General features: G+C 41.2%; 1 protein-coding gene across 1 annotated transcript in view; it reads left to right on the forward strand.

Moving 5' to 3' along the window:
• Positions 1-4,519: 4,519 nt before the first annotated feature.
• Positions 4,520-23,973, forward strand: part of REPS2 (RALBP1 associated Eps domain containing 2) — a 95,400-nt gene continuing 75,946 nt past the window's right edge. The window contains exon 1 of the mRNA XM_054271712.1: positions 4,520-4,732. Within this exon, the coding sequence (XP_054127687.1) occupies positions 4,520-4,732 (213 nt within the window). The remainder of the gene's footprint in view (positions 4,733-23,973) is intronic.

Here is a 23,973-nt window from a genome sequence, read left to right on the forward strand (position 1 = left end):
ACATGTTTTAGTGCTTGGTTTGTTGAGTGACCTTTTGCTTCTGCAGAATACAAAAGTAAGTGGATATTTCAGAACTTAAACTAAACTAAAAACAAACATGCACCTTAATTGTTTTTCAATTTCACATGAAGCCATTATTTTAAAAGAAGTAAACTGGAGGAACTATGGTGGAAATCAATGGAAATGTGGCTCTGCTTTCCTGAAAAGCACTGTACTTTTTTTTCCTTGCTCTTACAAAGATGTGTGCATGGGCTTTGCCTTCTGCAACTAAAGCTCATACTGTATGGATTAATCTTCATAAAAGGACTTTATAAAATGACTCTCTAAACACAACTAGTTGTAATATCATTTTAAGTTACAAAACTTTCCTGGAACCAAGAAACTTTACATACCAGCAAATCAAAACAATTCAAGTATTTATTGTTTGCTAGAAAAAAACAATGTCAGTTATGTAAACTGGATTGAAATTTGACTTATGAAAGTATGGCTTAGATCTGTGTGTGGTCCTCTTCCCCTCCTTCCCTCCTCTCCTCCCAACTAAGTAATATATGGATATTTATATAATATTTTGTGACACAAACTCTAATTCTCCATAATGTACTCAGTTGCTTACAGAAAACAAACAATCTGCCAGGAATTGCATCTTCCACAATGTGAAAATTATGATACCATCTAATTTTTCAAAACAGTGAATGGGTCAGAGTAGAAAACAGTTACTATTTATTAGTCTTTTTCATGCATTAAAGTTGTTAACAAGCTGGAAAATAGGGAATCAAATTGAACAGTTCATTAAGCATTTATCCTGTTTTTCTTAGAAACAGGATCTCTTCATGTAATCAACAATGCAAAGAAGAATATGAGCATTTGAATGCTGAATCTATACGCTAAACAGCAGGCCTGTCAAGTGTATTCCAAGCATGTCTGATACCAAGGCCAGGAAACATACCCCACCAGTTGCTTGCCATCAAAGTCTTCTTTGATTTTGCAAATAAAGTAAATGAAAAGAATTGTTATGAGGAATAGTGGGTGAGATTCACTTGAGCTGGTTTGGGAAAAGCTAAATCACAGTTTTACAGCCAACCACTTGCATGAGTTTCCAAAGCTTTACTTGGCAATATATGGAGTGTTTCCATTGTCAGCTGGAATGCAGATCTCTTGCCTTTTGGGCCAGGACAAGCCTGACATGATCTCAATCCTAAGACTTGTGAAATAACACATTAATTTGAGTGACTAGTGTTTGGTTATACTGCTCACATAAAAATTCCCAGGATCTCCTAAATACTAAAATATTGAGAGAATTATTTAGTGGAGGTTATGTTTTATGTCATGGCAATTTATACCAATTTATATCCTGAACCAAAATGTACCTATCATCCATATTACTGTTATTTCCATTAGCACATCCTTGGAAGTAGTATTTGTTTAGGTTGGTTTTTTTTTTTACTACAACCTCTGTCTCCCTCCCACATGTGATCACAGAATTGTTTGCAGGACTGCTGCTGGCTGACTTCAGAGTAAGTAATTGCCTTACTAGTTGGGTGGGGAGGAAGGGAAGGAGGACCACACACAGATCTAAGCCATAGTTTGATAAGTCAGATTTCAACTTTTTATTCAGTTTATATTACTGTTTTTTCCAGCAAAAAATAAATACTTGGATTGTTCAGATTCTGACACTGACATGCAGCATTTCTTAGTTGTAGGGAAGCTTTGTAACCTGTAGTGATGTCAAAACTTCCATGTAAATAGGAAGGCTGAGTATCTCTTCCTATGATATTTGTATGGCTTTTGTTATCATTAAGTGCCTCTTAGTCTGAACTAACGTACCCTCACAAGAACTTTAAGGCACACAAAGGCCACAAATGTCATTGCACAGGGCACACTGGACTGTACAGAAAGTGTCTCTGGCACATGGGGTGGGATGGAACTCCCCATAAGCAGTGGGTGCAGTGAGTAAATTGGTGTGGTTGGCACTGCTGAGTGCAGGACACCTGCAGGGAGCAGGCAGACACCTAAACATCCACCCCCTGTATTCCCCAAAGGAGAACAGGGGTGGCCAGCTCACACCAGGGGCACCTCTGGGCTCACACACACCTTGCAGGCACAAGAGGCATGGAGCTCCCTGCCTCCCCCCTCAGCTTAGGGTGGTTCACCTCTTTCATGTCCTGGAGACAACATGTTGGAGATAACAACACTGGGGCAGACTGGTTGTGAACACAGCCACTGTGTAACTTCTGATGAGAGTGGGCTGTGTGGAGAGAGGAATGCAAGTTTTAAAGGTCAAGGAAGAAGAGAAAAATGTCCAAAGGAGAAAAAAACGCAGCTGTGTGTGTTGGCAGTAAGAGGTGTGGCTGGTGAAACAGACTATTGTGTTCAGGACCATGTGTATTTCCAAAATCCTCCTGCCAGGTTCCACCTTAGAAAAACTTTGAAGAATTGGCTAATACATCAACCAAGATCAAAAGGTGTCTGCTGGAGTGTTGGCAAAGGGCGTGCTCGTTGTGATGAGATCATCACAAGTACTGAGCTGGTCAGTTACAAAGGAGCATTTTCAGGCACAGAAAAATGCACAATTAGCACAAACTATTGACGGTGTTTTCTTTTGCTTGTCAAGATAACATCTCTCCTGTTCAAGTTCATGTAGAAGCCAGCTGTTCTTCCATAAGCTGGGCTGAAAGATATTTTATCATGAGAGTCATACAGTTAAATATGGCAATAGTTAGGTATGGTCCTACATCCTCAGAGCAGCACCTTGTACCTGGCTGGAGATACAGGAAAAGGCCAGTGACATCTCAGGACTCTCCAGGTGATGGTTCTTGCAGTCAGGGGGTCATTCACTCTCTGCTCTGCAGAGCCTTCTCAAGAGGACTTGCTTTTTTTTTTTTTTTTTGTGCTACTACAGATATTTGCTACTTTAAGTTGGGCTACAAGATTCAGTTGCTGAAATAATCTTGCCCTCCTGCATAACAATATGTTTTAAAATGAGAAAATACCATGACAATCTCTGTCCCTAAAAGAAAAAAGATCTCTCCATAAAACTCTATCATTAAACACATGTATCAATTATTCACCTGCTAATAGCTGTATCTAACAACCCATTCAGCTTTCCACACATCGAGAAGGCAGGAAGAGATCTTCAATTTGGATTAGAGGAATTAAGAGTTTGCATCTTTTGTGCAAGTGAGAAGGAGGCACAGATATGTGGTGTGAAGATGACAAAAGTAGCTTAGAAAAGATTTTAAAAAGAGGTAACAATGTTTGGTTTACAAGAACAGAAGTGATGAGCTAGTAATTTTATTTTTGACTTTACAGATCATAAATTGAACTATTTTTTAGTAAAATTGTTATGTAAGATAATTACATTTGGATTTAATTTTTTTTTCTGAATTAATAGTAAAGAAGCATATAAAAATTAAACCACATTGACTTCCCAAATGTTTTGCATTCAGGAACACAGGTAACAATGTTGGCCTGACATTGCTAATGGTACAGGATGGAAACAAACAAGAGGTAGTCTGATTTCTCCATAGACCAGGCCACGTCTATGCACCACAGCTGCTGTGAAGAGAATTTGTTGACTCCTCTGTGGGTCACAGATATTTACAAGGATCAGTCAGAGATATTTATAAGGATCACCTTGTAAATATCTGTGATTAGCTTATGCCTTGAAATTCCCTGAAGAGTTGCTGGGAAGAAAGGCTGCAAAAACCAGTATGAGATACACAACCAACCTCCTGGCTGAGGAACAACCTCCCCAGCCCTCCCACCTCGCTGGGGACCTGCCTGACTTTTGAGGTGTTGCTCGACTTGTAAAGGGAACATTTACAGTGCCTCTGCTGACAAAGGAGTAATAAAGAGGAATCTCATCTCCATGAACAAGGGTTTCTTTGCCCTTCACGTTAAAGCAAAAACTAGAGAGAGAACACAGTGAGATGCTTCTCTCTCGAACCGTCGTGGCTAATCGATTAGGACTCACTGCAGGGTATCGAATGATGCCATTTCTTTTCTGTGCTGCCCACGAGGCACGTTCAGCAGCAGGTGGTACTTTGAGAACGCTCCTGCTGAGGGATGCCCCGTCCCTGGCAGTGCCCAAGGCCACGCTGGATGGGGCTGCGTGAGGTCCAGCGGGAGGTGTCCCTGCCCACGGCAGGGAGGTGGGAACGAGACGTTCTTCGAGGTCCCTTCCAATCCAAGCCATTTCGTGATTATGCGATCTGGGGAGAAGCCCGCGCGCTGCTGAGCGCCGTGAGGGCCGACCCGCAGCGGGGCAGGAGCGGGAGGCGCGGAGCGCAGGCGGCAGCCGGAGGGGCCGCGGGAGGGCAGAGGCGGGGCCGGCCGGGGCACTGCGGAGCCGGCGCGGCGCTCACCGGGCGGGGACTGCACCTTCGCCGCCGCAGCGCGGCACCGCCCCCGGCCCCGCCACACCTCCCGCCCCGCCGCCCGTCCCCCCGGCCGTCCCCCCGCTCCCCGGCGGCGCGGCACCCGCTGCCCGCCCGAGCGGCTCTGCCTGCGCCGCCCCGCCATGGAGCAGGGGCCGGCGGGGGGCTCCGGCCCCGCTGCAGCCGCCGCTGCCGCCGGCACCGGGGGTCTGCTGCTGCCCCTGAGCGAGACGGAGCAGCAGCGCTACTCCGAGCTCTTCTCGCGGTGCTGCCCGCCCCCAGAGGCGGCCGCCGGGGGGAGCAGCGTGGGCGAGCTGTTCCGGGCCTCCCAGCTGCCCCCGGACACGCTGCACCAGGTGGGTCCGGAGCTCTCCGGTCCGGCTCCCCCCGGAGCTGCGGGGCGCGGGCGGTTCGGAAGGTGCGGGGCGGGACCGGCTGCTGCCGCCCTTCGGGAGAGGGGCTGACGCTGCCTCCGCTGGCAAGCTGGGGGCAGCGGGCGCCCTGTCGGCGGCGGGGCAGAGTGGAGCGGGGCCGGTCCGGTCCGGTCCGTGCGGCGGTGCTGGGGCTGCTCCGTGCCCGCTTGCCTCCTCCCGACAGGCGCTGGCAGTGCCGGGGCAGCGCTCCGCTGTTTCGAGAGGTTCTGAGGGCCGGCCGTGCCCCTCGGTGCCGCCTGTGCCGGGCTGCGCTCCCGCGGGCTCTCCCTGTCAGGTCGGTGGTGCCGTCGCCTTTCTCAAAAGGGCCCCGAAAGTCATAAAAGCAGTTGTATGAAAGGACGTGCTATGTGCTAAATTCCTGGTTTACCACTGAGGGTTTTTTTCTAAGTGTTGTTTCAGCGGATAAAAAGTCCGCGGGTAAAATGATGTTGCGGTGTTTTCTGTCAGTTCTTGAGCGCGAATAGAGGGTGCGAAGTGCGGGGCTCTCCCTGGTAAGAGCAGCAGAGCCCCAAAGTGTCCCCAACAGGGGCTGTGGGGCAGAGCTATTGGAATTATCTCCGACTTCCCACCGCAACACAGAGCCCTCCTGCTTTTTGAGGGAAAGCTTGGCCGGGGTGGCAGAAAGCTTGTGCCAGCCAGTTTCCCGGAACAGGGAGGAACCGGACTTGGGTCCTCTCCACCTGCGGATTGGTAATTTAACTAACACACTGTAGTTACCTCATACTTCCTGAACAGAGATAGGAGATTCCTGATTGTTTATTTATTTATTAATTTAACTTTTATTTCCAGGAATTTAGTTCTTCAGTAGCTTTTACTGATCAAGCAGGAAAAAGTTAAAATGAAATGGAAATCAGGTACCTAGGCACTGCCCAAAGGTACTGAGCTCTGCTGCTGTCCTGGTAGCTGGCAGCTCATCTCACAATGGGTTATATAAATTCGTATTGCACAGGGGATTCTGAAGGAAGATTGTGGTGTTTCAAGGATATTTTTCTTCCTATTTGTGCTCTTTACCAGATCAGTTAAACAAAAAATCTTACCAAGCACTATATTACTGCCTTGTATTGAGCCACAGTGTGACCTTGGTCTTGCAGGTGAAGGGAGTAGTGAAAGTAGAGATTTCGCATAGATCCAGCACCAGGAGTGTTCTTCCTCTTTCCTCTTTTTGCAGAGGAAGAACAGGACATTTAATTTCAAATAAAAAGGCTTATCTAAATACCACTTAATTTTTCAAAGTATGGAAAAAACCTCATATTTTAGCTATTTAGTTTCTTACCCTATCATTTAAGTGAAATTTATCATTTTGTTATTGTCATAGTTTGTTTTCAGGGTTGCTTTGGTACTAATGTGCGATTTAAGTCTGGAAAAGGGTGAGGTATTGATTTTGGTTTTGTTTTGGGGATTTTGTTTTTGGATTTGTTGGTTGGTTGGTTTTGACATTCAAGAATTTTTTTAAACTATTATTTCCAGGTATATTTATGCTGTGGGGAGAACATTACTGGCAAAGAAGCCTGTAATTGGCTTCAGGAATATTCAGATAATAAGTCCTGCGGGATCTGGGTCTGTTTTTCTTTTTCCTTCCTTCCCTCCCCCTCATTTTTATAGGGCACTAATCACAGTGGCATTCTGCTCTACTGCTGGTGTGCCTGTCCTCAGAACCCACCCCTGTCAGGTATTCTTACATTTACTGAGACTCCAGGAAAAATGAATTAATGGAATGAGTTAAAAAGAATAAATTGCAAATGGAGATGTTTTAATAGGGAGAATCCCACAATGTTATTTGAGATATTTTTCTGATGTTTCATCTTACTGTATTCCAAAAACGCAATTGAATATTTTCCCATTAAAAAAATCCTACTGTTCTATCAGTTAGGGGAGCAATACACAGAGATTCCTGGTATTCATTTTCTGCTAGTACAGGGAACACCTATTTTAGGCCAAGACAGCTCATTTGGGTTAAGATAACATGCTTTCTTTGAAATAATTTTTGAGTATGAACATTTTTTGGGCTTTTTTAATGCTTTTTTAAATCCCCATCTGTCACTTCTACTGCTTTGTGTACAGGCAGCATCCCTACTGACCGACTGAGAAATGGTCATGCTGAGTTTATTCATGTCAGAAATTGGGAGATTTGGTTTGGAAACCAATTCTGGATTTCTACTAAGCAGAGCCAGCACAGTCCAGAAGGTACTTAACACAATTCTCTGGCCTTGCATGGGCTATTGCAAGAGACAGTTATGGATGGTTTTGTAAGCAATGTGCAATTTGCAGCTTTTTATTCTCAAAGCATTCATTGAGGAGTGGTTTTCCAAATCAGGATGCTTCCAGAAGTGACATTTAGTGCTGTGGCAGTCTCAAACCTGTGCCGTTGTCTTCAGTTGTACTTGTGTAAAAAGTGGGATAAATCTTTGAGAAGGAAGGAGCTTTTCCTTATACTCTTTGATTGAGATTTATTACTCATCGGGATGATGCTCACAAGCATCACAGGAAATCTGCCTCCACTTCCTTACCTGTAATGGCAGGGTTTGCTGTTAAGACAAAAATCAGTGGGTGCATCCTGGCTGGAGTGGTGCTCTTTGGGATGTCAGTTCCTCGGGGAAAAGCAGTGGTGGGTGCTCTCAGACAGCAAACAGACAAGGCTCTGGTTTGGTTTAAAGGTTGGTTGGTTGGTTAATCCAAGAAGTTACATGGATGAAATAGGCTAGGTAACAGAGAGCAGGTAGGGAATGCCAGGGCATGTGGCGGAAGAGGAAATGCTGGAATAGATGGAAAAACTCCAAGAGCAGCCGGGTCAGTCGGAGCAGATGGCGTGCACCCGAGAGCGCTGGGTCTTGCTAAGAATGAAGTGATTGAACACAGATTCATTACACCCAGGCTCATTAAAAGCAGCAATTCTGCTGGGCAGTAGGGTTCAGCTGAGCTTGTACTGATTTTGCTTTACTTACAGACAGGATCGAACAATGAACTCAGCAAATTATTTCAGTTCTGGAAAAAAGGTTGCACTTAGCACTAAAATTAAAAATGTCAGACACTTCATAGGACAGAGAAGGGCATGACAGGGACAGAGCAGCATGGGTTTTGTGCACTGTATAATCATACCTCTCCAGTGTACTGAAAGTCTTTGGCTAGACATATTGTTTGGTTAAAGACAGAGCTATTAAGATTGTATTTAGACTTGAACAAAGCCTATGACAGATCTTTTACCAGGGACATTTAAAGTAACTCTGCAAAATGTTTGCAATTATTTGCCTGAAAGGTCTGTCCTGGGTTGTTTTTATTTTTTACAATATTTATGTTGAAGGAGAAGGAGCAGACTGGTCATGCACCAGGCACTTGTGCAGACTGTCAGAATGAGAAATTCAACAGCATCTGCTGGATTTATATGAATGCAAATGTGTTGATTAGGTTGAAAATGGTGTTCCCTATGATTTAGGCTCCTAACAAAGGAGAAAAGAACTGAATTTGTACAAAGAAAAAAAAATTGAAAAAAGTAAATGTTTTGAATGCGTTGGGCCCACAAAAAAATCAATGATCCTGCATCATGCTTTGTTACATAGATCAGTATCAGTAACCCTTCTAATGAGGGGAAGCAGCAGGCAGAGGTGAGGGAGGGAGGCAGGAGGCACCACTGTTGGTCATCAGTGGATGACTAAGACAGGTTTGTGTGGCCATGTGGGCAAACTCTCTGGGGGTTTGGGTCTATTCCTTGTTAGATCTGTTGGATTATGCTCCCTGAGTGCACTGGATGTCAGTACCCCACACTGACAGCTGTGCCAGGTGCTGACAGCGTCTGGTTTGCCCAGTCTCATTTGGGGCAGCTCATTTGTGACCCTGTTTTGAAGCTGGCCACCAGCAAGTACATTCAGTCTCTGCTGCTTGAGTCTGGGACCCCAAGTGTGCCTGGGGTGGCTGCCAACTAACAGGGGGCTGATGTCTGCGGGCATCTCAGATATAATAATGCTTTACAGAGTCACTGCCCTCTGATCAGCAAAGGCAAGGTCCCTTGTGCTAGTTTTGCCGTCTGTTGACATTACTATTGTCTCTGAATATTTTGTCTTAAGAAATTGAGGAGCAGAATTGGACTCAATATTTACACTAAAATGCATATTGCTTTTCATTCGTTTCCAATTTATTAATTCTCGCTTGGTTGTCTGGCAGTATCTTTAATTCTCACTTTTATAAACCTTAATCTTATTGGTGGACTTGGCACTATCAGTACAGAGATCCAATTTTCTTAAGAAAACGCATTCTTTCCTCTGCAAACGAACACACTGTGTTATTTTGAGCTCCAAGGATGACAAGTACTAATTGTGTGATGCTGGAGCTGTACAGGCACTGCATTTTTTAGCTGGGACTCTCCTTCCAGCACTGTGAATAGGGAACACAGACAAACGGTCGTGCTTGTCTTCCACAGACTTCGTGAGTTAACTTGTGTTTATTGTGCCTTGTCTCTATAGCTACAACTCTACACTTTAACTGTATTATGTTCAAAAAGCAGAAGTGTACATAGACTAAAAAAAAATGGTTAAGTTGACATTTCTTTGGAAAAATGCCAGGAAGGATTGGCTTTCTGAAATTTGTTTTTCTTAATTCCCCAAGTATAAATTATTACCTGCATGATAGTTGGGGTGGAACTAACAGTCTGCCTCGAACAGGCAGAAAGGAGAAAGAGCTGTGGCAGCTACAATGTGAGCTGTTTGAGTGAGGAAAGTCTGGACTCAGTGTTACTTTACAAAAATCAAGTTCCCTCTGCTGCAGCATTATGTTTGTGCTGGCTGTGTGATTTTGCTGAGTGAACAGCTGATCCATAAAAAAGTGGTGTTAGAGAGAAGTTGCATCCTACTGACGTCTTTGGGTCAGGAAAAAGCCTGGTACATCACCATGTAAGCACTGCAGCAAGAGGAGGAAAGGGAAACTGACATTTCAGTGTCAGTGCTTCTGACCACAATCTCCTAAGTTGTCGTTGCCTTTCTAGAATCACAAGCAAACTTGTGTTTAAGTAAGTAGGAAAGTAAAAAACCCAGATGTAAAAGCTGCAGCAGTATTGTTACTGAGGAAATTTCTAACTAGTAACAAACTAAAGGGTAAAACTTAACCTGAAGCTATCTTGCTGATGTGTTCCATTAAAAAATATAAAATGGTGATCTTAATACATCTTGAAACTATTTTTTATGATGTAAACTATCACTTCATAGTTGCTGCTTACACAAGATTAGTAGTTTTGAGTGCCTCAGTGTTGACATACACGGTAGATGATTTGTAGCAGCCATTTCTTCCAAGTGTGTTTCAAATCACACTGTAAAACAGACTCTTGGACCTGCTTGTCACAGACATCCAGTGGGATGGTCAGGGCCTGCAGCCTTCAGTAATTAACCCCCATAACAGCCAAGTGTCAATTAGTTATTGAATATGCCAAGAAAATAATGCTTTGCTGTCCAGTGATTTCAAATAATACAACAAGGATGAGGGAAGCAGATCCACTGGGGTGAAAAAGAGTTAACTTTCTTCATGAGAGGTTGCTGCAGTATGAGGTGGGGACAATGAAGAATGGTTTTCATTTTTATGTTTCAGTAAGTGGTTTTGTCATGGTACTTACATAAGTGCAGTGGGGTTCACCAAACAGTTGAGTATAACCTCTTCTAGTCTTGTGTATATCTACAGCACTCTGCTGTCAGTGCTGTGATGTTTATACACAGATTGATGATGTTCCCACAGTCTGTTTTGCAAAGGAGATGTTGAACACAATTCACTTCAGTGGCTGAATCTGGCTCAAACACCCCCTGTGAAAGAGGGTTAGTATAAAGTCTGAAAATATGAATTTAGCTGAGTTGAAAAATGTATTAACAAAGATGGAACAAACATTTCTTAAGCAAGGAATCAGGATAAATGACCTATTTAAATTTAAAATACTATGATTTGCGAAATACATCTGATACAATATTTGTAAAGCAAGATTCTTTGATGTATTAACATCTAAACATACCAACAGTATGGTAAAATAAAACTTTAATGAGCCATATGTGCTAGTTCAACTTTTGAGACAGTCAAGCAGTTTAACAGCTGAGTTAGTGGATAATTAACTAGAAAAGGTTGCTGGAGTAGAAAATCAACTGTGGGTATATAGAAATCCCCTCTTCCTGAACAGAGGGAATATTTTCTTTATCCATTGTATTCAGCAGCATTATTGGGTGACACTACATAAAACTGAGAACTCTGTAGGGAATAACTTATTTTTGTTTATAATTTTTTTAAATTTCATTTTTATTTTTTATTCCTGCCTTTTAGATAGGATGACGAGGTGGAAAATTGTGGTGGGATGAGATCCATTAGTTCTGTGACCTGGTAGGAGATAGTGACCAGAAATCACCAACTAAATCATTAACTGCAAATTATATTTACTTCATTTATCAACGTGTTTGAAAGGCAAAATGTGTTTATAAAGTTCCAAATCTTTATATATATGAGAAAGGTGTAGCTTTTGGTTTTTTAGCAGACAAAGACATTGTATTTTTAAACGAATTCCAGTTTTCAGCTAAATTTAACTTTGCATATGTCTTACATACCCACACAAGTAGGTGTGTCTCTTATTAACAATTATAATCAAGCAAATTTCGTATTATAATTAAGAATTAAATTAATTCTTATAATAAAATAATTAATTAAATAATTAAATGAATTCTTATTGTAAAATAAGCCTTTAGATGTTTATTAGGTGATGTGGTTGTGCAAATATATTTTAAATTATTACTTTGTGGTAAGAGTCAAAATGTTACAGTAATTTTTTTTTGTAAACATAAGAGTCTTGTTTTAATGATGACCAACTAACAGGTCAGGTCTTCATCTAGATAATTATGAAATTAGAGGGTGTTACCTCTTTGGACTTAAATAATGCTTTAAGTAGCTTATTTTTCCCATAAACCTGCCTTGCAAACACTGCAGTTCAGACACCTGGTGCTGCCAGTTGTTTCAGAGTGGATGGGACATTTGCAGAGGGGTGTTGAAGGTGCTCCTCTGTACCCTGGCACTCTCTGGTCTGGAGCAGGCTGCTGAGAACCACTCTGAGGTTACACAGTGTGGTTCCAATTATCTCTTGTGCCTGTTTGGGCCATGCAGGCCTTTACAAGGAGCACACATTGCTGAGCAGAGTTACAGCAGTGCCCCGTGTTCAGCACTGCAAAAAATGGGGGATCTGAGTAGCTTTTGATAGCTTGACTACCAGAGCACATCTTCAGTGCTTTCTTCTGCTTTATTTTTATGTCTGTAGGATTTTTTCTGCCCTGCAGTCTTTCCCCCATCCAAAAAAGCTGCAAATACTGGTTCTAGTATTTTAGCCCTGCACCTGTGTAGTCCCCCAGTCTGAAAGTGCAGGACTGGGTTGGTCCCCTTCACTGTCAGGAAGTGGTGGGGAGATGCTCCTTTGGGCCAAGCCATAATAAAGTGCTGGATTTGGGCCTCGTCATTCCCACTGCCTTGGTGGTACTGAAGGTTTAGTGTTGGCTAGTGGGAAACACTTGGCTGAGCTTGAATTCAAACTGTCTGAACATGGCCCATGGTGTCTGCTTGCTCACTCTGATATGAGTCATGAAGCTGAATTCTACTTCTGATAGCAAATGTCTGTAGCATTACTTTATTATTATGATTATGAATTTCAAGTGGTTTTTTGGCGTGAGCCTTTCAATTGAATGTACCTTTTTTTCTTAATCCTTTCTTTTTCTTAAAGTCTCTTTCCACATTGAGAAACATTAGATCAGCTTTGGCATAGGCAACATTTCACATTTCATGCATTATTTACTTCTGGCATAATTTACACAATGATGTCCTATGGAAGCCAAGATGATGGTATTGGGAACAAAACAATGTGTCTAATCATTTGCAAAACAGGGTGACTGCTGTGGGCTAACAGAGAGAGTCAGAATTACTTTGTTGTGAACAGTAACAGCAGTGAAACAGTAAAAGGTGAAGTACTTTGAGATCCCAAATGCCAAAAATAAGAATAAAAGGAGAGGAAGGCCAAAACTCAATTCTGTGATTCTGTATGTATTTATTTTTTTAATAAGAACATCTGTGTATTTTAATAGCCATAGGCTGCTTTTCCTTTACTGTGTACAGATAGGATTGCAAATACAAATTGTGGTAGAAAATGTGCCATAAATGCTGGCATACTGTGTACAGGCACTGGAGACAGTGTAGTGTTTGACAGTGTTGCTGTTTTGAAATCCTGTGCTCTTTTGCTGAATCAAGGACAAACCCTTGGTTTGGACACAAACAAGTAGATTCTCACTGACAGAAGGATGCATTTCTGCACATAAGGTGCAAGCATGTTGGGTGGAATAGTGATAATTTTAGTGTTTTGTTTAGTGGTGTGGAAGAGAGAAAATTTAGCCTGCTTTTCCAAAAGATGTGTTGATTCCAGCCAGAGGTAAATGGGATATAAGATCAAGGAAGGGCAGGAAGTGTCTTCAGCATACACCATGTGCAATGGAGTTAGCAACAAGGGCACACCCTCACTTAAGAAAACTTGTGACAACTCTTCAGTCTTATAAAAGTAGTCCATAACTGTCAACTAAAGAAGGGTTTTAGTACATATTATTGATTAAGGTAACTGCACAACTGTAGAAGTTAATGTTTTGTGTGTTTCTGCATTGTCTTTAAAAGGACCTGCTGTAGTTGTAAGCAGTAGGGAAGTGAACTCAGGAAACATGCCAAATATGATAAAACAGGAGGGGTACAGGAAACATCAAGGTTTTATTGGGGTAGCCAGTCCAAAAGTCACATAACAGTAACTGTGGAAGAAAGAAGCTCATTTGAAAAAAAAAAAATGTGATGGAGTGGGAGATATGTCTGTAAGAAATCTGTTTGTGGCAAAAAGGCATCATGTGTCACAGAATTTCTGTTTACTTCTGTATTAGTTGAGTCTCATTTTGTCTGAGAGCAGAACAAAACCCAGAACTGCATTTTTATGGGAAATTCCAGAATTTGTTCCTGTCTTCTAGGGAAAATTTAATGATGTTTGCAAGAGAAGTTGCTTTGGAAATGTTTAAAAACTTGTAACTTGTTGAATTAAATCAAAACACTTTGTTTTGAACTGCTTGGATGTTGAAGCATTGTGACACCTTAAACACATGAATTTTGGGAAAGAGGTTGTTCTTGTGCATCATCTCTAGTTCCTTTCTGTTCCTTACACTAATTCTGCCCTTACAGGTAAAGTGGTGGTGGCCAGGCAGAGCCTGTTCAGAGGGGAGACTGTGGTGCCTCAGAGATGTCACCTGCTGAGGAACCACAAAGGTGTGAAACATCAAAACAACAGCTTCCATGGGGCTCTATGGTTCCTTTGTGTTAAGGTGACCTCAAAAGAACCCATTTCATTTCGTGATAGAAATTTGAAAAGTTTATTGGAATCCAATTCATTGGAATTGGTTTGGGTTTTTTTTTCAGGACAAGATTCAAGATGTTGCAGTATTTTCATTTAGTCTGGTTCAAGATGACTGGATCTGGTGGCTACCATCTAGCTGGGGAGGATTTCTCACCTTTTTCATGCAGTGTTTTGCTGCTTCCTGGATATCAACCCCAGTGGTTTTTGCAACTTTAAATGCTTTCTGCCATTGCTTTCAGGGTGAGGGAGACACCAGCTGTCAGATCTGCCATGCAGCATTGTCCATAACTCATTCTGATAAGCAAGAAACAAATATTTAAACCTCTGAAGAATGAGCTTATCCTCTATTCTTGCTGAAGGTGGTCCCCTACGTTCAGGCTGTCTCTTCTGTAAACTCTGACTTCAGTATTAATGGAAACAAATTTTCCTTTGGACCTAATATATGGTAATATCCTTTTAAAGAAGCATGAGAAGGAAAAGCAAGCCTATTCCAGAGCAGATAGTACATTTCTGCAGGTCATGGTGGGCTGATGTCTGGGTTACTGGCTGGGTTCCTTTCTGGGTTTGGTACCTGTGAAGTTCATGCATCCCAGCAGCTTTTTGTGCTTCTGGTGCACATAAGGAGATCCCTTATGGTGCTGGTTGGAAGCATAAAGAGTAGAGAGGCTGAAACAAGTTTTCCCTTTTAAGAATGTATAAACAAAGACCTCATCTGAGGCTGAGGGAGATGAGTAGAAGCAGGACAGCACTGAATGTCATTGCAAGCAATGGATGTGAAAGAGATTGAGGGAGCCTGAAGGAGTCATCCTGATTTTATTGGGACTTCTCTTTGGGAGGAGATCAGGAGGCAAAAAGAAATAAAACCCAATTATTTTGTTAACAGCTGCTCTCTGTTGTTGAGTAACAAAAGGCAGGGTCCAGGAAGCTGCTTGTTTCTGGTTTTTATTAGCTGCTTTAGATATCATGGTGATGGGCAGGTTATAAATATAAATATCTGCTGCAGAAGGAAGATGAAACAGGCTAGAACCCAGTGACCTTTAAAGAGAGATAACATAAGGTTTAAAACTTTGCTGAGATCTGAAGCTTCCTACAGAGTTTTTGGGTAATCTCTTGGAAAGCCTGGCAACAGCAAGAGAAGCACCAAACCCAAAACAGATAAACAACCCCTCAAAATTCCCCCAAAAGAGCCCAGATATGGAGCCAAAATCTTAGCCAGTTTTTAGGTTGAGTTTTTCACGAGGTGCTGCCAGGGTTAGGAATGAAGAGAGCCTCAGCTTTCTGTTTTCTGTGCCTGGTGTATGATGGAGATGTACCCCTGTAACAAATAGTTATGCTTGGGGTTTTTTGCAGTTGTATTGTACCCTGCTAATACCCTTGCTTAGCCATGGACTTCTTTTTAAAAACAGCACTATATTATCATTCTGGAGATACAGTATACCTCTAAAATAATACATCTGTGAAGTCATGTCTGTCAAAACATATTTTGGGTGTTGTGAGAGGAAGGAACCAGGATGGGGAGCCTGGGGTTGATGATGTTACAGCACTGGCTGCCTCACAGCCTGACAGGTACCAGGTTCACTGGCCAGAGCAAATGTTGCAGAAAAAGAAAGAGCAGCATTGGGCAGTACTGATGTCAGCAGGAAAATAATTCTTAGTGTTATTTACATCAAGTTATCAGTCCCTTATTTTCTTTCTCCCTCTCTCCTCCCCCTCCTCCACCCACAGCTGTATTATAGTAATTATATCTTTTATTTGATTTAGTCTAAATCAGGACTGTCCTTGAGGACTATATTCTCCAAAGGAGTATTTTTCCATAGGAAATACTCATTAGCTGTTTTTAGATTGCATTACTTACTATGCATATATTTGATTGCAGAGGAAGTGTGCAAGAGGTAAAGCTTTAGTTAAGCCTAGCAAGGCACCCTGTATTCAGTGTAACTACTGAATTTAAATCCTGCAACAAAAGAGATTACTCTGGAAATGGAATGAAGGTCTTCTGTTCAGGTACTGAAGGATGGACCTTAAGTGAGGGAAACTTGCAGAAGGGCAAAAGTAAAAGAGACATTTGTGAATCTTTTTTCTTTTTTTTTTTCTTTTACCCTTACTATATAGTTTAAATTATTTGGCAATATGTAAGTGCAAATATCAGTCACCATCTAATTAGTAGTTGAGCACCATAGTACTTTTATAGTCCTTCTAGTAAGTTGGTCGAGTTAAGTTTCAAAACATTGGTGTTTCACATTTTAATGAAAAGAAGGAGTGATGTGTCAAGAGCTGTAGATGTGAAATACATTTAAGAAAGTGGATGAGTAGTGCTATCTAGTTTTATGTGTTCCTGATTCCCATCCATATGGAGAATTCTGGTAATATTTAGGGCCCTAAATTGAGAGTTGCAGGATCATCCTATGGTCAAATTTTCATTGGCCCAGAAAAGCATTTCTGCAGTTTTCCCAGCACTGTCTCATTGAATGGCTTGGGTCATATGGGACTCTACAGATAAAGACTTCCTTTGGAGCAGTGAAATTATTTGGGCCAACTTTAAATACCTGAAATTCTGCTTCGCTTCCTGATTACACTTTAGGGGAAACATTGTACAGAAATTTTCCTTTGTAGAAGAATATTAAGCTATTTCAAAAACATTTCACCATTGCTCTAAGGTGGCCAGGGCCATAGTTTTATAATGAAAGAGCATAATGGAGTTGTGTAGTTCCAAGGAAAGGTGTGTTTGAATCATAAGGTAATACACATTGCCATAGTGGGCCTCTTCCCAAACTTAACACCTAAAAAATGTTTAACTTCAAATGGCTTTTCAGTACTATGTAATGTAAAATGTTTCTTTTGCTCTGCTACTGATGTTTCTATTCTGTTAGAATTGTCTGTCAATGCTTTTAATGATAGTCTTGCTCTCTGTTGAGTTCCCCTTTTCTTGTGGTCTATCTAGAACTGCTGCAAGCTCAATGCTAGAAGTACTTATTTGCAATAGAATATTCAGTTTACCCCTCTGTAACAGCAGTGGCTCATTTATTACCAAGGTTGCAAGGAGAATATGAAGGCTATTTATATCCTTGTGTGAACATTCATCAGTCTCATTAACCATTAAATGGTCAGATGACTGAAGACACCTTTGAGTTTCTGAATGTGCAATGTGTGCTGCAGGAAAGGCATCCCTCATCTGGTTTCACCTTAGGGGCTGGCTTAACATGTCACCCTGTTTTTATTCAATTCAAGATTTTATCTCCTGCTAGTAGTGACCTATCAACTAATGGTCTGTTTGTTATCACTGTATGACTAACCGCAAACCTATATTTCTGAAAGGTTTTGCCATTTCCTACATAGCTGTGTGCTTTCAGAAAAAAAAAAAAAAAAGGTATTGCTACTTATTCTACTTCACCTTTCTTACTGTAATCTAAAATTTGTCAATTTCCTATGTCCCGGGCTGAGGTTTCTTTGGTCTGATTTTTGAAAGAGGTGAGGCTTGTGCAATGATGCTATTAATTCAGCCCTGTAATAACTTCTGAATGTGTTAACTATTTCAGCAAAATTTCAGCAAAATTTCAGCAAAATTTAGAGACTTCAAAGAGTACCTAAGAGTTATGTGGAAGTCTTAAGTCATCTGGTGAAAGAAAAGCCTATTATTTATGCTGCTGAGAGGAACATTCCAAAAGGAAATGAGCCCAATCCCTATAGGAATGTCACCTAAGATAAGGGTCTAGAGAAAGTTGGGGTTATTGGTTCTACTGCTTGAAGACAACTCCTTGACCGATTTTGGCTGCTCAGGGAAGTCAAGTCACTGTCTCTGGAGCAGTGCTGGATTAACAGCTGGACTCAATTAAGAGTCTTTTCCAACCTAAATGATTCTGTGATTCTAAAGAGTGTTGTGGGCATGAGGTTAAAAATTACTGTCAAACAGCATTTAAAACCCACTGTAGTAGTGAGTGGGGAAGAGCAGAGGGACAGGAGAGTGTCTCCCTCTCTGCTCTGTGCCGCTGTTTTTGTGCCCCTCTCTGCTCCCCCGTCTCTTCCCACAAGGCTCCACCTGCACTGCTCTTTGTTCCCCGAGTTTCCAGCTGGCGACTTCCACCAGCCAAGAGAGCTGCTGCTTCAGCACTTCTCTGCATCTGCCAGGAAATAAATAAATAGAGGGATGAGAAACGGAAGGGATGCGTTCTTGTTCTTTTTGTCAGCTTTACATAGGGCTTTTTTTAAACTGTATGCCTGGCTAAAAGGCATTACTTGAGAAGATTTACTTGAAACTAGAGCTGAATCCTATCACTTCCTTGGTTTCCTTAGTTTTCTGGCATTAAAAAAATGCGAGTGCTTGGACATTGGTGGAGATGGATTCTCATATATTCTGTTATGTAATAGGCCACAGTCACTGAGAGGTTTAATGTTGTCCCCTGAGGGCTTGCCAGGAGTGCTGTTTGCAGGCACTCCTTGCCCATGGAGTGCTTTGCAGAATGACCTGCACCTGCACCCCCATTTGATCACTGCAGGGCTTTGGGAGCTCTCTGTCCTATAAATTCCCTCTAACTCCCCATAAAGCTGAAGACAGTGTGCCCCAGCACTATTCTTGTTCCTTTTGTGCCATTTCTTTCTCCCAGTGTTTCCAGCCTTTGTGACTGCCATCTGCCTGGGAGCTGGAGAGAATATCTGTTCCTTTCCCCACTTCCCCCCACCCCTTTTTTTTTTTTTTCTAAATTGTATTTAGGCTCAGGTTCCCACTGACCCCAAGTGATGTCTCATATTGGGGATTGAGATGAACAGGTAGATTATCCTTGGCACAACAAGGAAATGAAAATGAGCCCCTCACACACAGTGGGCCAGCTCAGCATATTGCATTTGATGGTTACTTCTAAATTAAATACCCAACATCATTGCCATTTGCTCATTCCTCACTCATTTATGTGAGGAGGCATTAATTTCTTCAGTTAGGTCTGAGAAGTCTGGGTCATTTAGCATTGATTTCGCTGCAGGTTTCAGTGCCTGTGGTGAGAGAACTGCCCTAGTTGTGCTGGTGTGCAGGAAATTCTTCTGCTTGCTTAAGTCTCCTTTGCAGCAAGATTATGTCTTATTACAAAACATTTCTCTTGTGATATATCTATCTCATTAATTATCTCCATCTCTATTTCACCCTTAATTAGGAGGATTTTGGAACCTTCTGCAAGTACTTACAAATTTATTTATCTTTAAAAAAATCCAGGGTTTTTTATTATGAGTAAAAATGAGTAATAGACTTTCCTAATTTCTTACTATTCCTGTGCTGTCAGTTTTTCTTTACTTGGAAGGAACATTTGTCTTACTTTTAAATTTTTGTTATAGAAATGTTTAAGTATAAACATTGCAGGAAAGTACTTTTTTGTATAAAACCAGCACAACTATGCCTAGTGGAATTTAAAAATAACAAACTCCACCATTCATTTCATGGCAGAAGTGTTTTTGCTGATGCTAAATCCTGGAAAAATTATGTAAGGTTATCTATTTATGAGCCAAACTTACCTTGACTATGTACCTTTTGACTTTGTAAATGTGTTTTTAGATCTTGAGCTGTGTAAAGTGCTTGTGACGTGGTTTGTTTGAAAGACTATTTGGAATGCAAAATAATTTCAGAGGATGTATGCTTGTGTTTAACCAGCCTCCCCAGTCTAGAGGGATGTTTGTGCATGTTCTGAAAATGCCAGGGCTGAGCTTCCTCTGAGAAGCAGGATACAGGCAACGGGCAATGCACACCTTCATCCCTGTAGCCCTGCTCTGCTGGGTCTGGGTATTCCTCTGCCCTTCATTACTGACTCTGCTGCTTTTGGGGCAAGAAGCTGGTAGGGAGGAAGACCAGTGAACCTGGAGTGGTCAAGGATCACTTTAGTGTACAAAAGGAAGAGGGTTTGGTCATTAGTAAGAGAGGCTGCCCAGTGAGACCAGACTTCGTAGTTTTCACTTTTCAAAGTATTACAGGGAATAAAACAAAGGATAATCAGTAAAAGCATGTCTGAGATTTTTGTAGATGTCAGGTATCACTGAAAATCAGTGATCTTTCTGTACTTTTTTCTTGAAATGGCTGCTGAGGTATGGACCAGTGGATGCTGTCTTGTCTTTCAGGTCTTAGGACTTATGTCCTCAGTTCCCCCTGGGTTGCCATCCATTCTCCTGGCCTTTCACACAACCTTTTCATAGGAGAAAGGCAAGTGGCAGCCTGAGCACAGTATAGCACTTTTCATGGGCCAGTGGTAGCAGAAACATTAACTGGTTCAGAAACAGCTTGTGACACCTGATGGCTGTGTCAGCACAGAGAAGGGGCTGAGCTGCATCAGCAGTGCTGATAAGACCTGTGAAAATCATGGTCTGGGAAATGCTTTTCTTGACACCTCTGCCCTTCTTTCAAACCAAATGGACACCAAAGTCTGACACTTAAGAGTTCTGAAAAGTGTTGTAGAGAGTATTGTATGGTGTGATGACATCAGCCACATCTTTACAGGAGGCCGAATAATCCACAAGCATGGAAGGGACATTGGACCATCCCTAAATAGCCTTTCATGCCCATAGCAAAATCCCATTGCCATGTATTGAGCAATTTGTTAAACCTTGGTGCTAACTCTACAGCTTTTATAGGTAATGGACTCTACTGCTACCTTATCTTTGGGTTCTATGGGGTTTTTAACCTTGATGTTGTTTGTATCCAGTGTAAAGAACAATTATTCCTCTCCTTTTTCAAGCCTACTGCTACCATGCCTCTTTTTAGTTTAGTGCTGCAAACTGACATTTACATTTGGACGTTCCTGCAGGATGTCTTGGGAAAGTGCAAGCAGAGAAAGTTTTTCATCAAGAATCTTCAGATAGCGTTTTCTACTAAGACAGAAAACTGGGCAAATGGTCACATCAGATGTCAGAATAAAGCCTGATCACGGCCCTCAAGACAGTCAAAATGCATCAACCAGCTGTAGGATTTTACTGTCCATCACTGAATTGTGTCATTGCCTGCCCCAAAACTGTCTCCTTGCCCCAGTGGGCTAATCCATAAAGAGTTCATGAAGAGTTTGAAGTTCATAAAGGCATATTAGTTTCCAGCAAGTCAAGCTTGGAGTTTCTACACATGTGCTGAAATGGTGGATTGTGTTGTGTGGTGCGTTCACCTGTGTCTGTGTTCTTACCTTTAAGTTCTAGTTTTAAAAACATACTACTGTTAGTGGCTTCCTTGTGTGATCATGTACACTTCTTGTTTCTGAAACCAGCATTGGTTGTGGACCAGAAAAAAAAAGCCTCATAACAGCACCCAGTGTTCAAAGGGCCCTCAGCTGGAAATACTGGCACCAAACTGAGCAAACAACCCCAAAATTTGGTTTAAAACCCACAAACCCACCCCCCCTGCAAGTCATCCCTCAGGAAGGGAATGAATTCACAGTAAATTCCTTGTTGCGTTGGAAATGTTTCTTATTAATTCCTTTAAAAACAAGTCATATATGAAGCTCTTGGGAGCAAAATAAGTTGGATGGTTGCCATCTCATATGTCTGTCAAGACTTAGAGAAGATCAGCAATTTAAATTACTATGTAAACAATTTCATTGCAAAATGCTTAATAAGGAGACTTAGGAGAAATGTTAAACTCTAGAACTGTTTTTTTGTTACCTTCCATTTTGTTCTGCCTATTCTCAAAGTTTCATCCGATGTGGACTCGTTCAGTGTGTTGGGTTTCCACGTGCTGCACCCTCATCTGTGGGCTGTGTTGTAGGTTGGGACCCAAATGGACTATAAATGTCTTGCTCAGGAATCCAAGGTGAACCCTTCCCAAAGTTGTTGTAGAAAATCAGTTTCCTCTTGGAGTGTCAAGGTTTTTAAAGTTAATACTCTGTGGAAGTACCTCCAGCTTTTTTAGCAAGAAGGGAAAAAAATAAATCTGGTATTCTTATGCAATCTGAATTAAATTTGTACTGTTGATGTGCAATAAGTGCAATTATATACCTCATTAAAAGTTCTTGTTTAAAAGGACAAAAGGTTTTGTATTCTTTCAGTTTGAATTAATTCCTTTTGACATTCAAGTATAGTGCCAAACATTTTCAGTGTTGTGGGAATTATTATTCTGAAAGCAGTTCTGAGGGATTTAAAACAATGAGAGCCTGGGTATGGTGCCCAAATATTGTGACATTAAAAAGAAAGGTACAGAATACAAATAAATTCTGTTATAAACTGTAGTTTAATTGAGTCATTTTTGCATGACTTGTTCATTGTGAATAAAAGGTTTTCTGTATTTCTGAATCTGGAAGGATGAAACATACAGGTAAGCAAATAAAATTCTAAAAGGGCATGGCTATTTTAAGAATAAGGCTATCTTTCTGAAAAATATTTTTTTAATTGGTGTTACTAACTGTATTATTTATGTGGCATTTTGAATGCTTTTTCCTGCATAATGCATTGTGACATTTGCAACTGTCACAGTTTTTCTGTAATTGTTTGCATAGGAACATACTGATTATCAGTCAATTTATGTAGTTCTAAGGGTCTATTTGAGAGAAAAAAGTAGCACAGTTTGTTTTTTGTCAGAGTTAAAATCATCCTGGTTTTGCATGTACCTCAAGATCACCTGAATCTATAGGCACAAAATGCCTCAAAGCTCTATTTTATGTGTCAGCATAAATACCCTCTTTGTGCCAGTAAGGTAAGTACAGTGCTGAGAGTCAGAATTATTTGTGACATCAATCCCAAATGGGGTTTTGAAATCATAGTGAGTAAATGCAGTGTATCTGCCATACATGTTGAGAAAAGGCTTTTTTTTTTTCCCCCAAATATTTTAAGAATTTTTACTTACCAGAAATTTTTCTGAGAATTAGGAGGTTTACATTTTTTGAAATGCATAATGGACAGTGCTGCTTTTAATTTCTTGTTGCTAGTTAGAGTAGGCAAGTTGTTTTCATTCAGAAATACTGTCGTACCATAAGTTACTTTAAAAGTAATTTTATCTTGATGTTTCACTTTTATATAAAACCAAAGAGTCTTTCAGATAGTATTGCAAACTTATTTGTTTCTAGAGAAAAAGTGCTTGTGGGTAAATAGTTTGATTTTTTTTTCTGCTTAAAACAATTTTTTTAGAGGTTGAAACTCCTCAGTACAGATTCTGTAGAGCAACTTAGAAAGTTATTATGGCTAAGGACTTAAAGAAAGAAGAGACTTCCGTTCATGCTTGTCAGCAGTGAGCCCACAACTGTGGTAAGAAGGAGATCATCAGTGGAGATGCTTTTTATTTTCTTGGTGGATGGGTCACCAGGAGAGTAGATGTTAAACTGGCATTTTCCCCCTGCCCCTGTGCAAGCCCTAGCAACTTACAACACCTCCCTCTTCCCCCAAAAATTCCCAGTATCTTGCATCAGCCCTTCTCTCCCTGTCAGCCTACCCTCAAAACCAAGGATGAAATGTAATCTATATCTATTTTTAGTATTTACACAGGGAAAAACCACTCCTGATTTCTGACTGTTAGACCTGGTTTCATCAGCAAAATAAAACTAAACCATAGTTGAAAAACGACAAGTGAAGAAATGTGACAATAACGTGTTTACTGTTGTATTCAAATATTTTCCTCTTCCATTTAAACTTACTTTCAGTAAGTTGTCAGTAATAGGAACACCTAAAATTTAATTTCCCAGTGTAAAATAAAACTTGAGATATCCCAAACTGGCAGCACTTTCCGTGCCAGTCGTGCTGGGCAGCAGCTGGGGAGGTAGAGCAGTATTTGTTAGGTGGGACCAGGGTGAAGGGCGGTGTTGGGAATAGGACTTTCCTTGTTATCTTGCTTCTCATGCCTAACAAAGTG

The sequence above is a fragment of the Melozone crissalis genome, unplaced genomic scaffold (assembly GCF_028551555.1).
Source record: "Melozone crissalis strain CALT ecotype California unplaced genomic scaffold, PUWL_Pcris_2 ptg000013l_1, whole genome shotgun sequence".
NCBI lineage: Eukaryota > Metazoa > Chordata > Aves > Passeriformes > Passerellidae > Melozone > Melozone crissalis.